Source organism: Urocampus carinirostris, chromosome 7 (assembly GCF_059441175.1).
Source record: "Urocampus carinirostris isolate Australia breed hairy pipefish chromosome 7, RoL_Ucar_1.0, whole genome shotgun sequence".
NCBI classification, from domain to species: domain Eukaryota; kingdom Metazoa; phylum Chordata; class Actinopteri; order Syngnathiformes; family Syngnathidae; genus Urocampus; species Urocampus carinirostris.
Window position 1 is genome coordinate 20,154,821 of NC_142355.1, and position 17,102 is coordinate 20,171,922.

At 39.9% G+C, this 17,102-nt stretch overlaps 2 protein-coding genes across 2 annotated transcripts; one reads left to right on the forward strand and one right to left on the reverse strand.

The window, feature by feature from the left end:
• The first annotated feature begins 740 nt into the window (after positions 1-740).
• fibina (fin bud initiation factor a) lies at positions 741-4,652 on the forward strand. The gene has a single exon (XM_088340056.1). It carries the CDS (start codon positions 791-793, stop codon positions 1,412-1,414), a length of 624 nt encoding a protein of 207 aa, XP_088196182.1. The 5' UTR covers positions 741-790; the 3' UTR covers positions 1,415-4,652.
• A 5,669-nt stretch (positions 4,653-10,321) lies between these two features.
• tmem276a (transmembrane protein 276a) lies at positions 10,322-17,102 on the reverse strand. The gene is made up of 4 exons (XM_088340057.1): positions 16,493-17,102; positions 16,114-16,227; positions 15,909-16,046; positions 10,322-13,884 (listed from the first exon to the last, which is right to left on the reverse strand). The coding sequence occupies exons 1-4, from the start codon at positions 16,890-16,892 to the stop codon at positions 13,637-13,639; spliced, it is 900 nt and encodes a 299-aa protein (XP_088196183.1). The 5' UTR covers positions 16,893-17,102; the 3' UTR covers positions 10,322-13,636.

Genomic DNA, 17,102 nt, shown 5'->3' on the forward strand with positions numbered 1-17,102 from the left:
GGCACAAAGGGACAGACAATTCTCTCGCTCATTCACAACTAGGGACAATTTGGACCGGCCAATTAACCTGAAATGCATGTTATTTGGAATGTGGGAGGAAACTGGAGTGCCCGGAGGAAACCCACGCAAGCACGGGGAGAACATGCAAACTCCCCACAGGGGGTTCCATTTCAAGATCTCAGAACTGTGGCGCACACGTGCTAACCACTGTGCCGCCGTGCTACCCATAGTACAATACAATACAATTCATTGTCATTGAACATTGTGAACATTGTTCAAAACGAGATTAGACATGGCACTCAGAGATAAACAAGATAAGCACAAAATAAAGACTGAAAATCGAAAAATTAGGTAAAGGAATGTAAGGATAAATAGGCCAAAATAAAGGAGATGGGCACAGAATAAACATGTGAGGAAAAAAAACACAAAGGGATGTTAAACATTGTGAACTGATAGACAGCTCACTGCCGCAGTGATCCCCTCTTCGCTTACACAAACTACCTTGCTCTAAATTAAAACTCAAGTTAGTTTTCTTTTGAGGTGTCACATTTTAAATAGAGAGCATATTTAACAAAAGCAAGTGCTTATTGCATGCCTGTATGTGTGAGTCGCAATTTTGTGCGGTCATCGTGATGACCGAGCCCCCACTCAGTTTTACCATGCACTGCCTTTTGGGGGGAGGGCAGGTGGTAAGCAAGGGGGAAGGCCGTGTAACCCGACCCTCAATGAAAACGCCGCGTCCGTTCCGACTCTTGGCGCACATGCTGTGTTTGCGCGAAACAGGCGCACCATGAACCCTCTCTTGCTCTTCGCGCTCGCCTGCCTACCGCTGGGCTCGGCGGTCTACAGCGGGCCGTTGCAAGCCGAGATCTCCAACGGCACCTTCCATCACTTCTATGTCCCGGACGGAGACTACGAAGAGACAGTGGACCCAGAAAAGTGCCAGATGGTCTTCCGCTTCTCTGACGGTTCCCCGTGCTCCCTCACTGAGGAGGAGAATGACGCGCTAGTGAGGGAGGATCTTATCCTAGCCCGGCTCCAGGCGGAGGATTCGGCAAGGCTCCTGGAGAGCATCGGCCGGGCGGTAGCAAACGACCTGGACGGGGAGGACACCTATGGACGATTCCTGCTCAGGGAGATCTCCCAAATCGCAGAGGCTTTCTCTGGCGTGGACAAGTCTTTGGAGGAACTGGAGGTAAAGTTCAAGCAGAGTCAGGAGAGCGAGCTGAGAGAGGAGCAACAGCTGAGTGGGTTTGTGCTCAAGCAAGTCGCAGATGTCAGAGACAGCTTGAGGGAGACTAAGGACATCTCACTGGGGCTGAGGGACAAGCAGGAGCTCTTGTCTCTTATCGTTCGCAGCCACGGGAGTAGGCTGAGTCGCCTGAAGACACAATATCTCAACCCAGGATTCTAGTCAAATTATTTAAAGTTTCTGGAGATATTAAGGCGGACTTGGGAAATGTGAAGTTTATTTGCTTGGAGCTGTGTGAACCTTTTACAATTTCTAACATGCCTAAAGGATCATAAAAAACGCAATGTACACATTTAGCTTTTATTCAAGGAAGTTTTAAGCTTTATTAATTTGAACAGGACCTTGCATTGTTTTCTATCTTCTCCAGCACTGCCATTTCATGCATTCCACTACCACTTTTCTCCCACTTAAAAGATCCATACAAAATTTAGGAACTTTTTTGCTTGTGGACGCCACCTTCTGGACTTCATTGCAGCCTTATTCATAATGCGCGTGCAAGTGCTGTCTTAGTCGCACGCGAATAAAGTCTTCTTTTTTCATTTGGGTTGGGTTGGGGGTTGGACTGTGCTAGAAGGAGGCATTTTTTACCTTCACCATTTTCATTGTACATTGACAAATACAAAATAAAATAAAAACCTGCTTGGACGAGCATCACTCCAACATGCTCCTCAAACCTAATGTGCTCCGTCCTAAACAGCTCTGATAAAGTTAAGATAGAAGCAGATGGTCACATTTAAAATCAAGGATAATGGCTCTTTGAACTCAGTTGGGCTATGTTAAGACATACTTAATAGAGAAAATATTCTACTTTTCTACTTTCAACTTCTTAAGAAAAACATCAAACGACACACTCCACCTTTTTCTGGAGATGTTGAGGTGAACTTTGGAAATGTGAATAATATTTACTTGGATCTCTTGAACCTTCTACAATTTTCTCAATGCCGAAAGAGTTCTAAATTACGCAAAGTGCGCATCTTGCTTCTATTTAAAGATGTTTTAAGCCTTATCAATCCAAACACAAACTTTATTGGCATGGTTTTACATACTCACAAACATGACCGTTTTATGTGTTAGACCAAATGTGTCAAACTCATGGCCTGGGGGCTAAATGTGGCCCTCCACATCATTTTATGAGGCTGGCGAAAGCTTCAAATGTCTGAGCGTCTAAGACAAAATGCATTCTCCACAACGCCTGTCGACTACGATACCCAGAAAAGTGACGGCTACGCGCCATGACATGCCGGAACCCCGATATTAATGCCAATGGGTGGAATTGAGAAATATATACTCCTAAAAAATAAGATTTTGTTATTTTCTTTATACGTAAATTATAACATGTTACATATGTGTAACGGCATTTTTTTCAATGCAACTGTAAAGTGTTTTTGACTTAAATAAATAATAAAGTTAAAGTTGTTTTACAAAAATGAGTAGTTAATGTGTTTATTTCTTTTACATACCATTTACACATTACATCAGGCCTTTTCAGGACAGCCATTATGCTGTTTCCCTCAGTGAAAGACACCTTTGTGTTGGACTACACTTTTCTCCTCTTAAAATCTCCTACCCATTTTTCTTTAAATGTTACATATTTTTACAAAACTTCAAACAACAAATAAACATCTTGACTCAAGACTAGTATATTCGTCTATGACTGCTTTATATTGAAATGAACCTAAGTCTTTGAATTAACCGCTCCAATGATAGCACTCGTGGTTTGTTTTATTCGAAAATTCTGGAGACTGATTGTGTTTTGCGCTTAAGAATAGAACTACCACTTTTAATGTCAAAATGATGGCATGTATGGTTTTCTTAGACCATGCTTTTCGTAATTGTGCTTTATTTTAACAGGAAAGAAAAAATGAGATCACTTGATGCTGCTGGTGATCTAAGCCAGCTATGGGCTAATAAATATGCTCCATAAATACCTCTGTGTACCTTTAACCTACTTTTGCTCACCATCTGTCTGGTATTGTGCTTTAAAATTATACAATCTCCCTAATTTCAATGTAATTACTCCTCATTACGTTCTACTTGAAACCCCAAAACTTTTATTTTTGTTTCTTTAGGATTCAGTGGCAGATTGACTAATTGGCATCTGGGTCCTGTCACTGCCTCCCAATTCCGTCTGGAAGGGTTTTACTTTCAACATACGATATGTTTATTCAAAGGCAATTACTCTTTGAGGTCAATTTGTAAAAACTGAGATTTTATTTACAATGTGTAATGTTAATTTTCGGGGAAGGGGTGAGAGAGAATTGTCTTTAAATACTTGGGGAACAATTCCAAATCCTCAAATGTCTGACTGTTTTATTATAATCAGGGATGTCGGATAGCACATTATTTCAGGGCGATACCAGTACCACTTTAATCCTGGGTAGTCATTGATTTCACAAAGTGCACTTCCAAATGCAAACAAAAAATGACTTATATTTTCAAAGAAACACATTTCTCCCTTAAAGGGACAGTGTGTATTTTTTGACCACTACGTGTCGCTGTATTGTGTCATGCAACTGAAAACTGCAAAGCACAAATGGCAAATGGTAAATGGCCTGCATTTATATAGCGCTTTTCAAGTCAATGACCTCCCAAAGCGCTTTACAATGTGCTTCACACTTACCCATTCACACACACACTCACACACCAATAGCGGCCATGCAGCCATGCAAGGCGCCTACCTGCTTATTGGGGGCATTAGGTATTCAATGTCTTGCCCAAGGACACTTCAACATATAACACGGGAATCGAACCTGCGGTATCTTGATGCCAAGACGAGCGCTCTACCTCCTGAGCCACAAGAAAGAATAAGAACTACAGAGACACAAAGTGACCAGAAAGCCAATTTTACTTCCTTATTTTTTTGCCTAGCCTTTTCTTTGGTTTTAGCTTTTTGAACACCTGTAACAGGAAGATGGCAGACAATTATGACAGCCTCCTATAGGTGAGGCTCATGTTATGTAAAATAAATGCAAATTTCTTGACTTTTGAGTATCTAAAAAAAACATATTTATATATCAGTACATGTGTTTTTGGTTATTTCTTAATCAATAACGGGTTTCATACGACTTATGTTTTTTTCATGACTAGGTAAATGTTTTGCATTCATATAGGGCTCTTTATGTTAACTTTAATATTGCAGGTCCCTGATTGTTAAATGGCCACAAGTAAGCAGCTGATACTACTATCCGCTACATTTGTGAGGACCGATGTCTTAAAAAAAGGGTAGTATCGGCCCCGGTACAGTAAATATTCTTGGTATTCACCAATTCCTAAATATTTATTACTAATGTTTGGATACCTTTTAGTGTGTCAATTGCACATGTATAAACTATAACGTGTGTTGGGTATATACAATGTTTTTTACTGTATCCTAAATTGTGAAATTCTCAATGTTTTTCTCATAAAATCCAACATTGTCAATGTATTCCTGTCTGCTATTCAGATTTATTGTTGATATATTTGCTTGTCCGTGCTCCTGTCAGCAACAAGCCCATTGCAATAAATGTGCCAGAAATGATACCTTGTGCATGTTTGTTCGGGGGCCAGATGTGCTACCCGCCAATGGGGCTCAAATGGGTGTGATTTCCTCTGTCTGGTTTCCCTTGCACTCCAGCTTCCCCTCTGGGACCCCTTTTTCCCCTCAAAACAGCTCTGTTTTATACAGCGCCACGCAGACATCAGCGAGGTTCGCTGCCCGAAAAAAGCAAGAACCCGGCCTACATTTGGGAGGAGGTACCTTATATGTCTGCAAGGTTTTTGGAAACTTCAGGGGAGCCGCCGACGACTCTGTTTTGACTCGATTGCAGGGGGGAGAGAAAAAATCCACTGTGTATGTTAAACCTATAGAGACTGGTGTGAGGGTGGGGGACTGGGAAAAGGGAGGAGGGGGCGTCATTAATTCCTCAGACAGAAGCACAGGTTTTTGCAGCGTGGTTGCAAAAGTTTAGAGTAAAGAAGCCTACGTAAAGAAAAACAACGCCAGGTCAGGAATACCATTCTGATACAGTAATCCCCTGTGGGCAGTGTTAGGCACGTTACTAAAAAAGAGTTATTACCGTATTTTCCGCTCTATAGGGCGCACCGGGTTATAGGGCGCACCCCCAAAAAATAGATTTTGGTCCTACATCTTCCATACATAAGGCGCACCGGATTATAAGGCGCTACAATGGGAACGTGGAAAAAACAGTCAGATAGTTCAGTCAAACTTATTACCCCCTTAACATTCCGAAAGCTTGCAAAGAAGCAAATACGTGTCGTAGACACGTGCGGATGCGGTGTCTGTACGATGTCACTCAAATGCATCGTTCCAAATATCATTCGGAAGGTTAAAGTCTTGGGATTCAAGAAATGCCAACCATTCCTCAGTTTCTATTTTCTTTTTCGCTCGCAACTTTACTGTGCATATGACAATAAACACTTGGAATTGAGTTTAATTTAAAAAAAGACCCATCACAGAAACATCGGAATCACTCTGAAACAAGATACTGGGAAAATATATAGCCGGAGTAGCTCACCGAAGTCGTTGCGTTAAATAATAATGTGCAACCATGGTCCTCTTATATCCGTGAGTGTAGTAAATCCAGGAGAGTAAAATATTTACAAATACAGAATGGTAAATCATGTTTACTCTATGCCGTAGACAACCAAACTTAGCCTGTGCGAGCCTGTAAATGATAAAAAGGATCCTCCCCCTTTACCTCCAAATAACTTTATCCAATAGTGATCGATTCAAATGATGATTGACACATTGGCTGGGAAATGAAACGTCGGCATATGTATCCCAGCATACACCGCGGACCACATTGCCTACGAGGAAAAATCTAGTCGGCGGCCGCTTGCCTTTGTTGCGAGACTTTGCGACTTAAATTGATCCATATATAAGGCGCACTGTATTATAGGGCGCATGGTCAGCTTTCGAAAAAAATAAAGGCTTTTAGGTGCGCCTTATAGTGCGGAAAATACGGTAGTTACAGTTACTAGTTACCCCGATGAAAAAGTAATTATGTTTGGCCAAAAAGCAAAAAGAAAGTTATTTAAGCTTGTAAGCTATCAGCAAAAAGCAGAAATGACGTCTGATGTGAAGGAGGTGGAAGGAGGAAGCCACGCGTCTTTTGCACCAACACCGAGGAGTAAAATTCATATGAATTTAGTGATTTTGAGTTCAACTGTTTGGTAAGCATTTATTTATTTAAATTTTTTTTTTTTTTTAAATCACAAATAAAAGACCACTAATCAACACACTTTTACCATAAATTCCCTGCTTGAGTTTAACCCATTAATTGAGTTGGTTTGTTGTTCCTGTATAAACCATTCCCTCCTCCATGCCTACAATTTGCTACTGGTGACACACAACCAAATATGCGCATAAAGCTGAACCCCTGGTTTAAGTATTTTATAGTATAGTTGTAAATTTGGCATAGATGTGAGTATATACGGTAGGGAGAATATCTGCATGAGGAGAAATTCAGTACTCTTTTACTCGGTCCTTGAGACAGCGCCACCATAATTGTATTCAGTTGTACTTTTTGGGTACATATAAACATACTCACCCATCAGTACTGGCAGAATAAGGGTTGTATTTAACAATATGGATAAAGCAGAATTATCTAACATTGTAAATTATTATTTGCATACAATGAGTAATGCAGTAACACTCCATGTAGTAACGACAGTTGAGTTACTGAAATTTTCTAATAACCCTTACTGTCGTTCCAGCGTTTCAGTCCCAACACTGCTTGTGGAGTTTCGTGCCAAAAAGAACCAGTGATAGGCAAAATTTGTGAAGTAGAAACCTTTATTTTGTTTTTCAATATTTATACAATGAAATACTGTATTACACATTGAAACCAAGGATCAGCTATTTGACAGGCTCAATCATTTGTTCAACAAAAAAAAGGACTGCGTAAAAATGTATTCATTTATTTATTACAAATAACTACTATACCATTGAATAATAATAAGCATAGCCCTGGGGTCTTCAAAGTGGTGCCCACTGGCACCAGGTAGTCATTATTATTTCATCTTATTACTTTTAATGCAATTGTTTTTATTGTATCATCCGAGACTTGGTTGATAACTTGAACACTTCCCAATTTACCGAATCAAATATCCTGATGGTAATGAAAAAAAAACAATTTAAATTTTTATTATCTTGGTTTAATCATTTATTGAAATAAAAAGAATTTCAGGACCAGAACGGAGACAGGACCCACTCGCGTTGCGTTTCTCACAAGTTTTATTGGAAGAAAGAGAAAGGGTTGCGTCCATGATCCGGTGATTGCTGGGCGTGGGAAGCACGTCGCTCTGAACGCGGAAGTGGATCTTCCGTGGCGAGCGATGGCAGTGTCGGGAACGGAAAACAGGCCAGTAGCCGGGACAGGAGAGCAAAAACGTGGTCGGGGTTGGGAGCAAGTCGTAAGCCAGGAAAGGAGAGTGGACGTGGTCGCGGATGAAAAGGTCGAAAGCCGGGGCGGGAGTGTAGCGTGATCAGGATCAAAAACCGGTCAAATCCGGGGGACAGACAGGAGCAAAAAACAGGTGGGAGTCAGGGTCGAAAAAGGCTTGCCTAGTGTTAACTGAGGTTCGCAGATGGACTGACAAAAGGGGACAGATAGGAGTGGGTTTGAATAGGTACAGAGCCAATCAGAGTCCGAAGCAGTTGGTGCCAAAGGAGCGGCACAGGTGATGCATATCGGTAATCATGACAAAGAATCTATAAAATTTTGATAGATTAAAAGATTATTATCACAAGAGAAAGAGCTTTAAAGTCCATAGTCAAATAAAACTGAATTATAACATAATTCATTCAATTGCTTCACAGAACTAGGGTAAAAGTGGAATCAAATCAATAAATTAGAAAAATACAAAAACAAAATATCCCAAAATAAAAATTAGGCAAGATATCTTATTCTTTAAATATGAAGGTTTTTTTCCAACTAAAGAAATTAAACTGCATTTAATTGTGTTAATATACATCCGAAATTTATGGCAAACTGCACGTTCTAACTACTCCAAAGCAAACATCAATAATGAGTGTCACAGTGGAAGTGAACAGATTTACATGACCTTCATGCTGCTAGTGTTTGCTTGCCTTTCGCCCTGACTCAGCCAAGAAATGCCTCGTTAAGTCAACAAATCGTGGCAAGACTGAATTAATCTGATGACTTGCTCTAAAAACCACTTCAATAAATTATACTTGAACAGTATTTTTCGACCAGTGTGCTTATCTGCGGCTGCAGTTTGTGAACACAGCACTTTTACAGGATGTGCAAGGTAGCCAATAAAATTAGAAGCGTAATCTAGTGAGGTGAAAATGAAGCGATTAGACAGCAGTCAAAATTTACGAGGTGATAATGAGCCAACGATCACTTGTATCCGAGAGAATTCTGTTCTATGAGACAGAAAAGGAATAAGTTTTATCACGATTGTGCCATTTTTGATGAATATAATTTGATAATGAATTTTTAACTCATCAAATTATTTGGTTAAGGATTGCATGCACACAGATTGATGAGTTGAAACGGGTTTTCATTTTTGCATACATTTTTACCAAGTTCAGGAAAAATTTATAAAACTGGGCTGGAAAATGTTGGTGGAAAACAGGATTAGCTTGATGATTCAGACTTTTAGGCCACCTATTTCACTCAATGCCGTGTGATCAGGACCGGCCCATGCCTTCATGGGGCCCTGGGCAAAATTGAATTTGTAGCCCCTAATTGCTTGTCAATTTGCATACCTACTAGAACTCATTTATTGTTCTTCTCCAGGGGTGGGCAACTAGTTGGAGTCAAAGGTTGCAAATACATGAAAGAAAGCACAAGAAAATTGGAGTCAGCTTTCTGAATGCTGGCCGTTGCAGCCTGGTCATCCTGGGAGGGGAATTACCTCATGTGCTGTCCCTTCTCAAGGTTTTTTTTCATTTACCTCATGAGGTTTTGAGTTTTTCCTTGCCCTCATGTAGGTTTTAAATCAGGGGATGGTGTAATAATAGTTTGCAATAACCTGTGGTCTGTACAGCCATTTGAGACTTGTGATTGAGGGCTATATAAAATAAACATGACTTGACCTTGACTTTAGTACACGCAATTGTTTCATGAAATATATGTATGTATATATATAGATATAGATATATATACACAAAAATTCTTGGGAAACGAGTGGCACCAAAACAACATTTTTTTTATTACTATACTTTACCCATTGTAAATAATATCTTTTTATTTCAGCCATTTTTGTTTGGAGGCTGCATTTAAAAGTCTCGGAGGCTGTATGTGGCCCACAGGCTGTAGTTTGCCCTTCCCTCTGATACGCCATCATACTTTAAAGTACTGTTTGTAATATTTAGTGCCCCTAGTGGTACAAAAAAACTTTCGTTCCACCCAAAAAACAATACTCAACGAAAATGCATGGACTATCATACCTATGTTAATTTTTACCCCCAAAAAAATCATAGGTCGAGGAATGCAGATTTCTTTTACCTAGTGGAATCCCTACCTAGTAGTTTCCGCCATGTTTGTCTGGCATCTTGCTGCTATGCTGTGCTCTGTGGAACTGTTCTTTCGTTCTTAGAAAATACAGTGTCATCGAGAGGTCAAACATTACACAATGGGGCTTTAATTAATTTTATTGAGAAAACAGCTTAGTTGGGTCGAAGTGTTGCCAAGGTTTTGTTAGCCAGAGTTAGCTAGCAGACACAAGCTATTAAGTTGCCTTGAGTGAGACAGCATGTTTGGCTGCCAACATTGCTAAGCTTAGCACCAATCGTGAGTTCTCATTGCCTTTTTCCTTTTACGTCGTGGTTTAAAAATAACATTTGTGCCACTTGCCATTTTGTTTACTTTCAATCCAGCAGTTTTACTTCCAAGCAGGCCGTTGAACAGGATCGCTTCAACAAAGTCCCCGAAGCTGTTTGCGGTTACGTACGATTTGGCCGTCGCGCTCTGTTTGATTTTCCTGCCACAAACAAGCGTATTTGCCGCCAACATTTGTACTGTAATTTCAGAAAAACACAACAGGGAAAGCTGATCATTCAAAATTATAATTCACCCTGGCATTTAATTACGACACAACTTCACTATTTATAGGAATATGGTTTTAATGTGCGTTGGGCATCGGTTTTCCAGTTGCATATGCTTGTAATCACTTAAAATGTGCTTCGAGAAGCATCGGTGTCAAATAGAAACAAAGAAAACTCTGTGAATGGGTAAAGTCAGCATTTGGATTTAATATCACTTTGATTTAACTTCTGGTAAACATTGTGGACAAGTGGTTACAGCTTTGTAGCCGGTGCGCACCTCTTCACTTATGTACATACAAGTGTAAATATCTTCAATTTGTCCCGTATGTGTTGCTTGGTTTCCACTTTTATGCCAATTTGCAATAACAGAGAAGAAGCAGAATAATTTTGCTTCACTTTAGTAGCTTAACCCAGTCAGGTTATTTACACCAGTTTGTTACAGAAATAAAAACGCCACTTGTTAAAAATGACTATCCCTTTGCTTTGTCACACAAGGCACAGACACAATTTTCAAACCAAACACATTTAAAGGGAAAGACAATTGACACATTTTCTTTAGGTTGTAGGCAGCCTAATTCGCCTAAGAAAGGCATTCTGATTATTATTCCGTTTGTGGAATGTGAGCTAAGCAGCAAAAACCACGTATCTTTATCCATCTCTTGGGTGGCCATTTTGTCATTTCCTGCCAACTAAAAATGACATCACATAGCTTCAGACATAAGGTGAACCATGATCGTTCATAGGATGCCACTTTGTTATTTTGACTATTATCGAGCACGGTTATTCGTTGTTTTGACTATTACATCATTGTCGCTATCGGGGGAAATAGGCTGCTGTTTTTTGATACCCACACCCTTTTGGGCTGATTTGCTTTTTGTAACCTTGAAATTTTGAAAAAGAAAGGATAGCTCAGGGGAGGGCCTTAGAAAGTTGATGAAATTCTCTTATCTGAAGGTCCTTCTCCTGGTCCTCCTAGCAAACCTAAACTCCATCGATATGTCTCTCTGTTTTCCTCGTGTGTCCACTAAAATTTAAACCCAACAATAGGCCAGTGCCTACGTGCAGTTACAAAATGGCCGCCTCCCTCCTTGAAATGTAAAAAAACTGCTACTTAAATCATATTCTCAAATACGAAATGAATCCGAATGTTTTGATGAGAACAATTAGGCTACGTACAAGAAAATGAAGCTGTTGAATTCCCCGTTAAGGACAATTAAGTTGATAAGGAGTCACCATGAAAAACACTCACTGGACAGCCACAATAATTAACATATCGTTCGTGGAATACATAATAGACAGTATTGAAACGGAGCCTTATCAGGACAATATTTTAACACTTTATCTGTAGTTTGTGCAGGTGCGTCGGTACGTCTTGCATGGCTGTTTTATTTGTCAAAAATATCCCGATGAGCTATAACAGTTTTCTATACCAGTATGTCCTGGTGCCTCGTGAAACAATGTCCAGTGTGCCGCAGGAATTTGACAAGATTGAAATTAAACAAATGAGCTAAACCATCTACCATATGAGACAATGTTACTCAGTAAATGCTGCATTATAATGTAGTAAAATTAACTGCTCAGCAGGTACTACAGGTAAATTGGTAACAAATGTTATTTGATGTAGAAGCTTACATTACAAAAAGGAATAATGCTCCACTGGCAAATAATTGAAATTATTTTAAGTAAGTTTGTTTTTTAAAATAAGTTGTATAAAAAAATTTTTTTTACAAAAGCATATTTAATTACTTGTACTTATTTTAGTCTTTTATTTTAGTTTGTATTGCTTTTGTGAACATTTGAATTTTTAACTAATTTAATTTGAAAAAATATATATGTTCTTTGTTTTATGTTTGTTTTCTGTTTCACTAAAAATATGTTTAAATTATTCAAAAATAATTGTTTTTTATTTGCTTGTTTGCATTTATTGTATATTAAATAACTATATTTCTTTATTTGTGAAAATGTTTACATTTAAAAGTTAAACAAAAATTGTAAAGTGTATTTAATTATTATTTTTGGGGTTAAATATTTCAAAATAATTTTTACATGTTATAAATGAAGTATACCTAAAAGTCCATTCAATAAAAGTGTGCCTTGGCTCAAAAGAAGACATTGGGCTACATCAGTGAGGTTTTTTTTAACCTTTTTTCATTGAAAACAATCTAAAGGCACACCACGAGGCTTTAGTTAAATTAACTATTTAAAAGGGCATTAAAAGCTATCATGTAGCCATTGTTGAAAATATAAAATGGCTTGAATAGAACTCATTATTCGTGCCGACAATGCCTCGGGTAGTTACATATAATTCCTAAAAAAAAAAATTATATATATATATATATATATATATATATATATATATATATATATATATATATATATATATATACATATATATACTTAATGGGACAGTGTGTATTAACTTGCGTCTCCTAGTGGTAAAAAAAACAACTATATAGATTTAAATAATATGTTTGAAATACTTGTAGATTGAGAAATTTGAATGTATTTCACATAGCATTTGTCCCACCTAAAGGGAGCCGACATAACTGTCTGCCATCTTGCTGCTTCGGGTACCCTAAAGCCTCAAAAAAGCAGGACAAAAAAGAAAGATGGTGCATTTTGGTCACTTTGGGTCTCTGTAATTTGTATTCACTGTTCTTTAACCTGTGTACAGCAACCTTGAGTGTCCTGAAAGGAGCTTCTAAATAAAATGTACCATTATTATTTTTATTTTTAGTGCTTTTTATCACTCACTATCTGTTGCACTTCGTGATACGGCACTATCTAGTGGTCAAATAATACACTCTATCACTTTAAAACGAGCGAAAAATTATTTTCCAGTGGAACAGATTTCTTTACAAAAATATCTGAACTTGTTTTTAGAGCAAACAGAGAAAACAATGCCATTTTCTGCAGCACACTATACAAGACCTCACAACAGACTTGTGAGCCACAGCACACTGGTTGAGAAAAAAACCTCAAGAACAACAAAAACATTTCAGTCGAATACAGTTTGGACTTGTGCAATTTTTTTCCCCTCGACTGAACACAAACGTACGTAAGTTGTGCTGAACGATACGTAAGGACACAAGGTCACCCTTTTGAACGTGACGGCACACATCCATATGGTTTGATATTTTGTACAGTTGTGCTGTTCGCTTTCTTTTGTCGGGCGAGTAGAGGGTGCGTGTTTACAAATGTGCTGAACTATAATACTGTCCTCTTGGAGAGCAGGCAATAACACCGATTGGATTCATCGTTGGAAGGGTTTTTGTCAAACCCTCCTTTCCATCTCCTTCCTTGCTTTTATGTTCTTGTGCTTTCTTTGCGCAACCCCGCACGCGGCAGGGTTCCTTCAAATTGTCCTGTCACACGCAGCCGTTCTCCTGCCGGGGCTTGTGGGCCACGGGGGTGTGCGGCGGGTAGAGGGAAGGGGCCAGCGTGCACAGAAAGCCGGCTAACAGGGTCAGGCCCAGTCCGCCCCAAGCGCAGAACATGGACCAGCCGTAGCCGTGACTGATGTCCTCCGGTATTCCGAACATGTAGCGGGGGTAGCGAGACAGTTCAAAGTTGATTCCCGCCACGCACGTGCAGAGAGAGATGATGCAGCAGGTTCCTGTAAGGACCCAAATGAAAAACGGGAATTTTTCAGAGCGGCTGTAAGCGGGTCTAAGTTGTGGTGCTGGTGGATTATTAACTGTGGAGACTTGTGTTCAATGACATTGCAATCTATTATTACAATACAACAATTGGAAAATCATTCTGTAATTATTATATGTTTACATCTTTCTCAATTGTTGCATCTCTCTTTATGCACTCACTTTAAAGGGAATAAGTCGAGCCATTCCCAATGGAAGACAAACAGGTTGGCTGTGTTCCCTCCCACAATAGCACACTACAATGTCCGACTCTACTTGCACTCTACTCCAAATACCAAATACCAAATACCAATACCAAAAATAAATCCAATGGCATTCATGCATGCACTTTGAGTTTATGCCAGGATAGCAATTTGAGGATCTTAAGACAATAGTGTAGGGCTGCAGGAGGTAGAGCGTTCGTCTTGGGATATAGAGGTCGAAGGTTCGATTCCCTGCTCCTGGGAGTGTCAAAGTGTTCTTAGGCAAGATACTGAACCCCTAATACCCCCGATAAGCAGGTAATTTCCTTGCATGGCTGACGCTGCGATCGATGTGTGAGTGTGTGTGTGAATGGGTAAGTGTGAAACACATTGGGAAGCCCACTGGGAGGTCTTCAGTGACTTGAAAAGCGTTGCAGACCATTTACCATTTATCCAATCCAAGTACATGTTTAGTATTGATGATATTGATATTTGGATCAATCTGCCCAACCCTACTATGCACATTGCTTAGCATTGTCTAATCTTGTTTTGGGAATGAAATGAACAAAAACTGCTACCTTTAACAATGTATAATATAGCTGGTATTAAATTAACCATGATTAGCGACTAGTCTGAAATTCCACAACACCAGATTATCACTACTATATTAGTGCCAAAATGATGTAATAGTAATCCATTACTGCTTGGTGAAAATGTTGATAGATTACAGTTTATTGGCTGGATTAAAATTCAAGTTACATAGAAAATTGCCTTGAAATGTTCAATTTTATCAAGCCATAACAGTTTAACTTCTGTTTTATTCATTTTTAATGATTTTAACCAAAATATTAACCATGATAACAATTAAAGATGGCAAACAACTAGTATTGATCAACCTAATTTCAGTTTATCAGACACTCAGGTCATGGATAATATGTATTTATACCTTTTCAGCAAGCAATATACTTTAAAAAAAAGACACACATGATCAAACCAAAAAACTCTCACTCCCAGATCTTTAGGTGGTTTAAAGCCCAGAGACAAAATGGATATGGAGCGTCAGTTCCTTTGCAAATTCCCAAAACTGCGCAAGCAGAGAAATATGAAGGGTTCGCCACTTCCACAAAATGGTGTACATGTTTTCTTCTATTTCTTTTATTATGCAGCTGTTTTTGAGAAGTTTTAGGAGGTTGGCTTCAATGTGAGTATATATAGTAATTTGCAACTAGACAGTTACTGTCAGAGTAACATGCTACTTTTGGGTTTCCGTCATTTTTGGGGTTTACAAAATTAATTTTTAAATTAAGTAGCTACTGATTGTAATTAATTACTTCCTTAAGTAACATGTCCAACACTGATAATAAAATAATAATAACATAGCAATTTCATGGTAGCTTGTTGTTTTTTTATTGTTACCCTATGCTAAATCTATTGCACCCTGGTCATTCTGGAAGGGGGATTACCTCTTGTGAGGTTCATTTCCAAAACTTTGTATTTCCTCATGCTGATGTTTTTGAGTTTTTCCTTGCCTGCATGTCAGTTTAAGATCAGTGGATGCTGTAATTGTAACATGTGATAGAGGGCTATACAAATGAATGTGACTATTTTATGAATGCATCTCCAACTTGGTTGCCCTCTGTTCTAATTAGTAACAAAAAAGGAGCTCTTGGTTTAAAAAGGTTGGTGACCCCTCGTCTAGGCGTTAGGAGTTTGTGTATGTTTTTTTCTATGAGATTTGCTTGATCCCCTTTGAAAAGTATATACCGCTCTCGCGTGGCGATTTATCGTACTGCGCTTACCTCCCATGAGGAAGAGCAGTCCTGCAACATACTGCATGAGATCATGTGCCTTCCAACAACCCAGCACGCCGATGGTCCAGCCAAACAAGATGATGGAGATGGCCATGCCAATAAAACTGACCGTCATCCTTTGCAGATCTGCAAAAGGGAACACGTTGTATTGGTTGATCTCTTGCACATTTCATATGAGAAACGAAATACTCACGTAGTGCATGCCACTCATCCTGTCTGATGGTCTTCGTTAGGTTAATGGGCACGTTTCGGGGCAATGCCGACGAAGAGTAGTAGTACTTTATTGGCGTGCACCGTGCAACCAATCCTGTGGACGCAACAAAGAGAGAGGGGGTTGTCACATAAACCCTGACGGGATAAGAAAAGACCCCCCCCCCCCTTATCTCCATCCCTAAATAAAAAAAAACATCCATCAATATGGATGCATTCACCCACACCAGGATTGAGTAACAAACACGCCCGCGCTCCCGTTTACACATTTTTGTGCAAAGGATTGCGCAAGATGTTTAGACGCATTTACCAGGAACGCGCACGCGCACGATAACGAAAAAAAATCACTAAAAGCAGCAAACCTTTAAATATTAAATCCTCCGTTTCCAAATCGAAACCCATCCGGTGACACTTCCTCCACAGGCCGGTGACGGTGGAGTTAAAATGCCGATTGCAGAGCGACTCCATGGCAGAGGCTAAAGGAGCAAGATGCCGCCGAGCCCGCAGATTCGACGTCCTCGTTGGCATCCTCGACTCGGTGTCGGCGCCCCCCTTGGGCAGCATCCGCAGCGGGAGGTTGTTGTTAGAGATGTAAATGTAGCCCGGATCGGTTCTCTTGTTGGAGTAATTCTTGCAGCGTTCTCGATGCCTTCTGGCGTCCGTCTCGTACCAGTTGTCGGTGCCAATGGCCACCGCGATCAGGCCGAGGGCGCACAAGGCTAGGACGAGACCCGCCGCGGTTAAAGTCCTCATCGCAGCCATGTTCCTTCCATGCGGGTGCCGCGATGACAAACTCCCCCCTTTCGGTGAGACCGGGGACCACCAGGTCCCGACTCAGGGAGTCATGGTCGGCTGTGAAGCGTGCATGGCTGCATCGGGGATGGAGAGATGCTGATGGAGGGATGCGATGTTTTGGTCGTCTGTGTCTGCCACCGATTCGACCGAGCCCGGATACTGGATTGCTCCGTACAA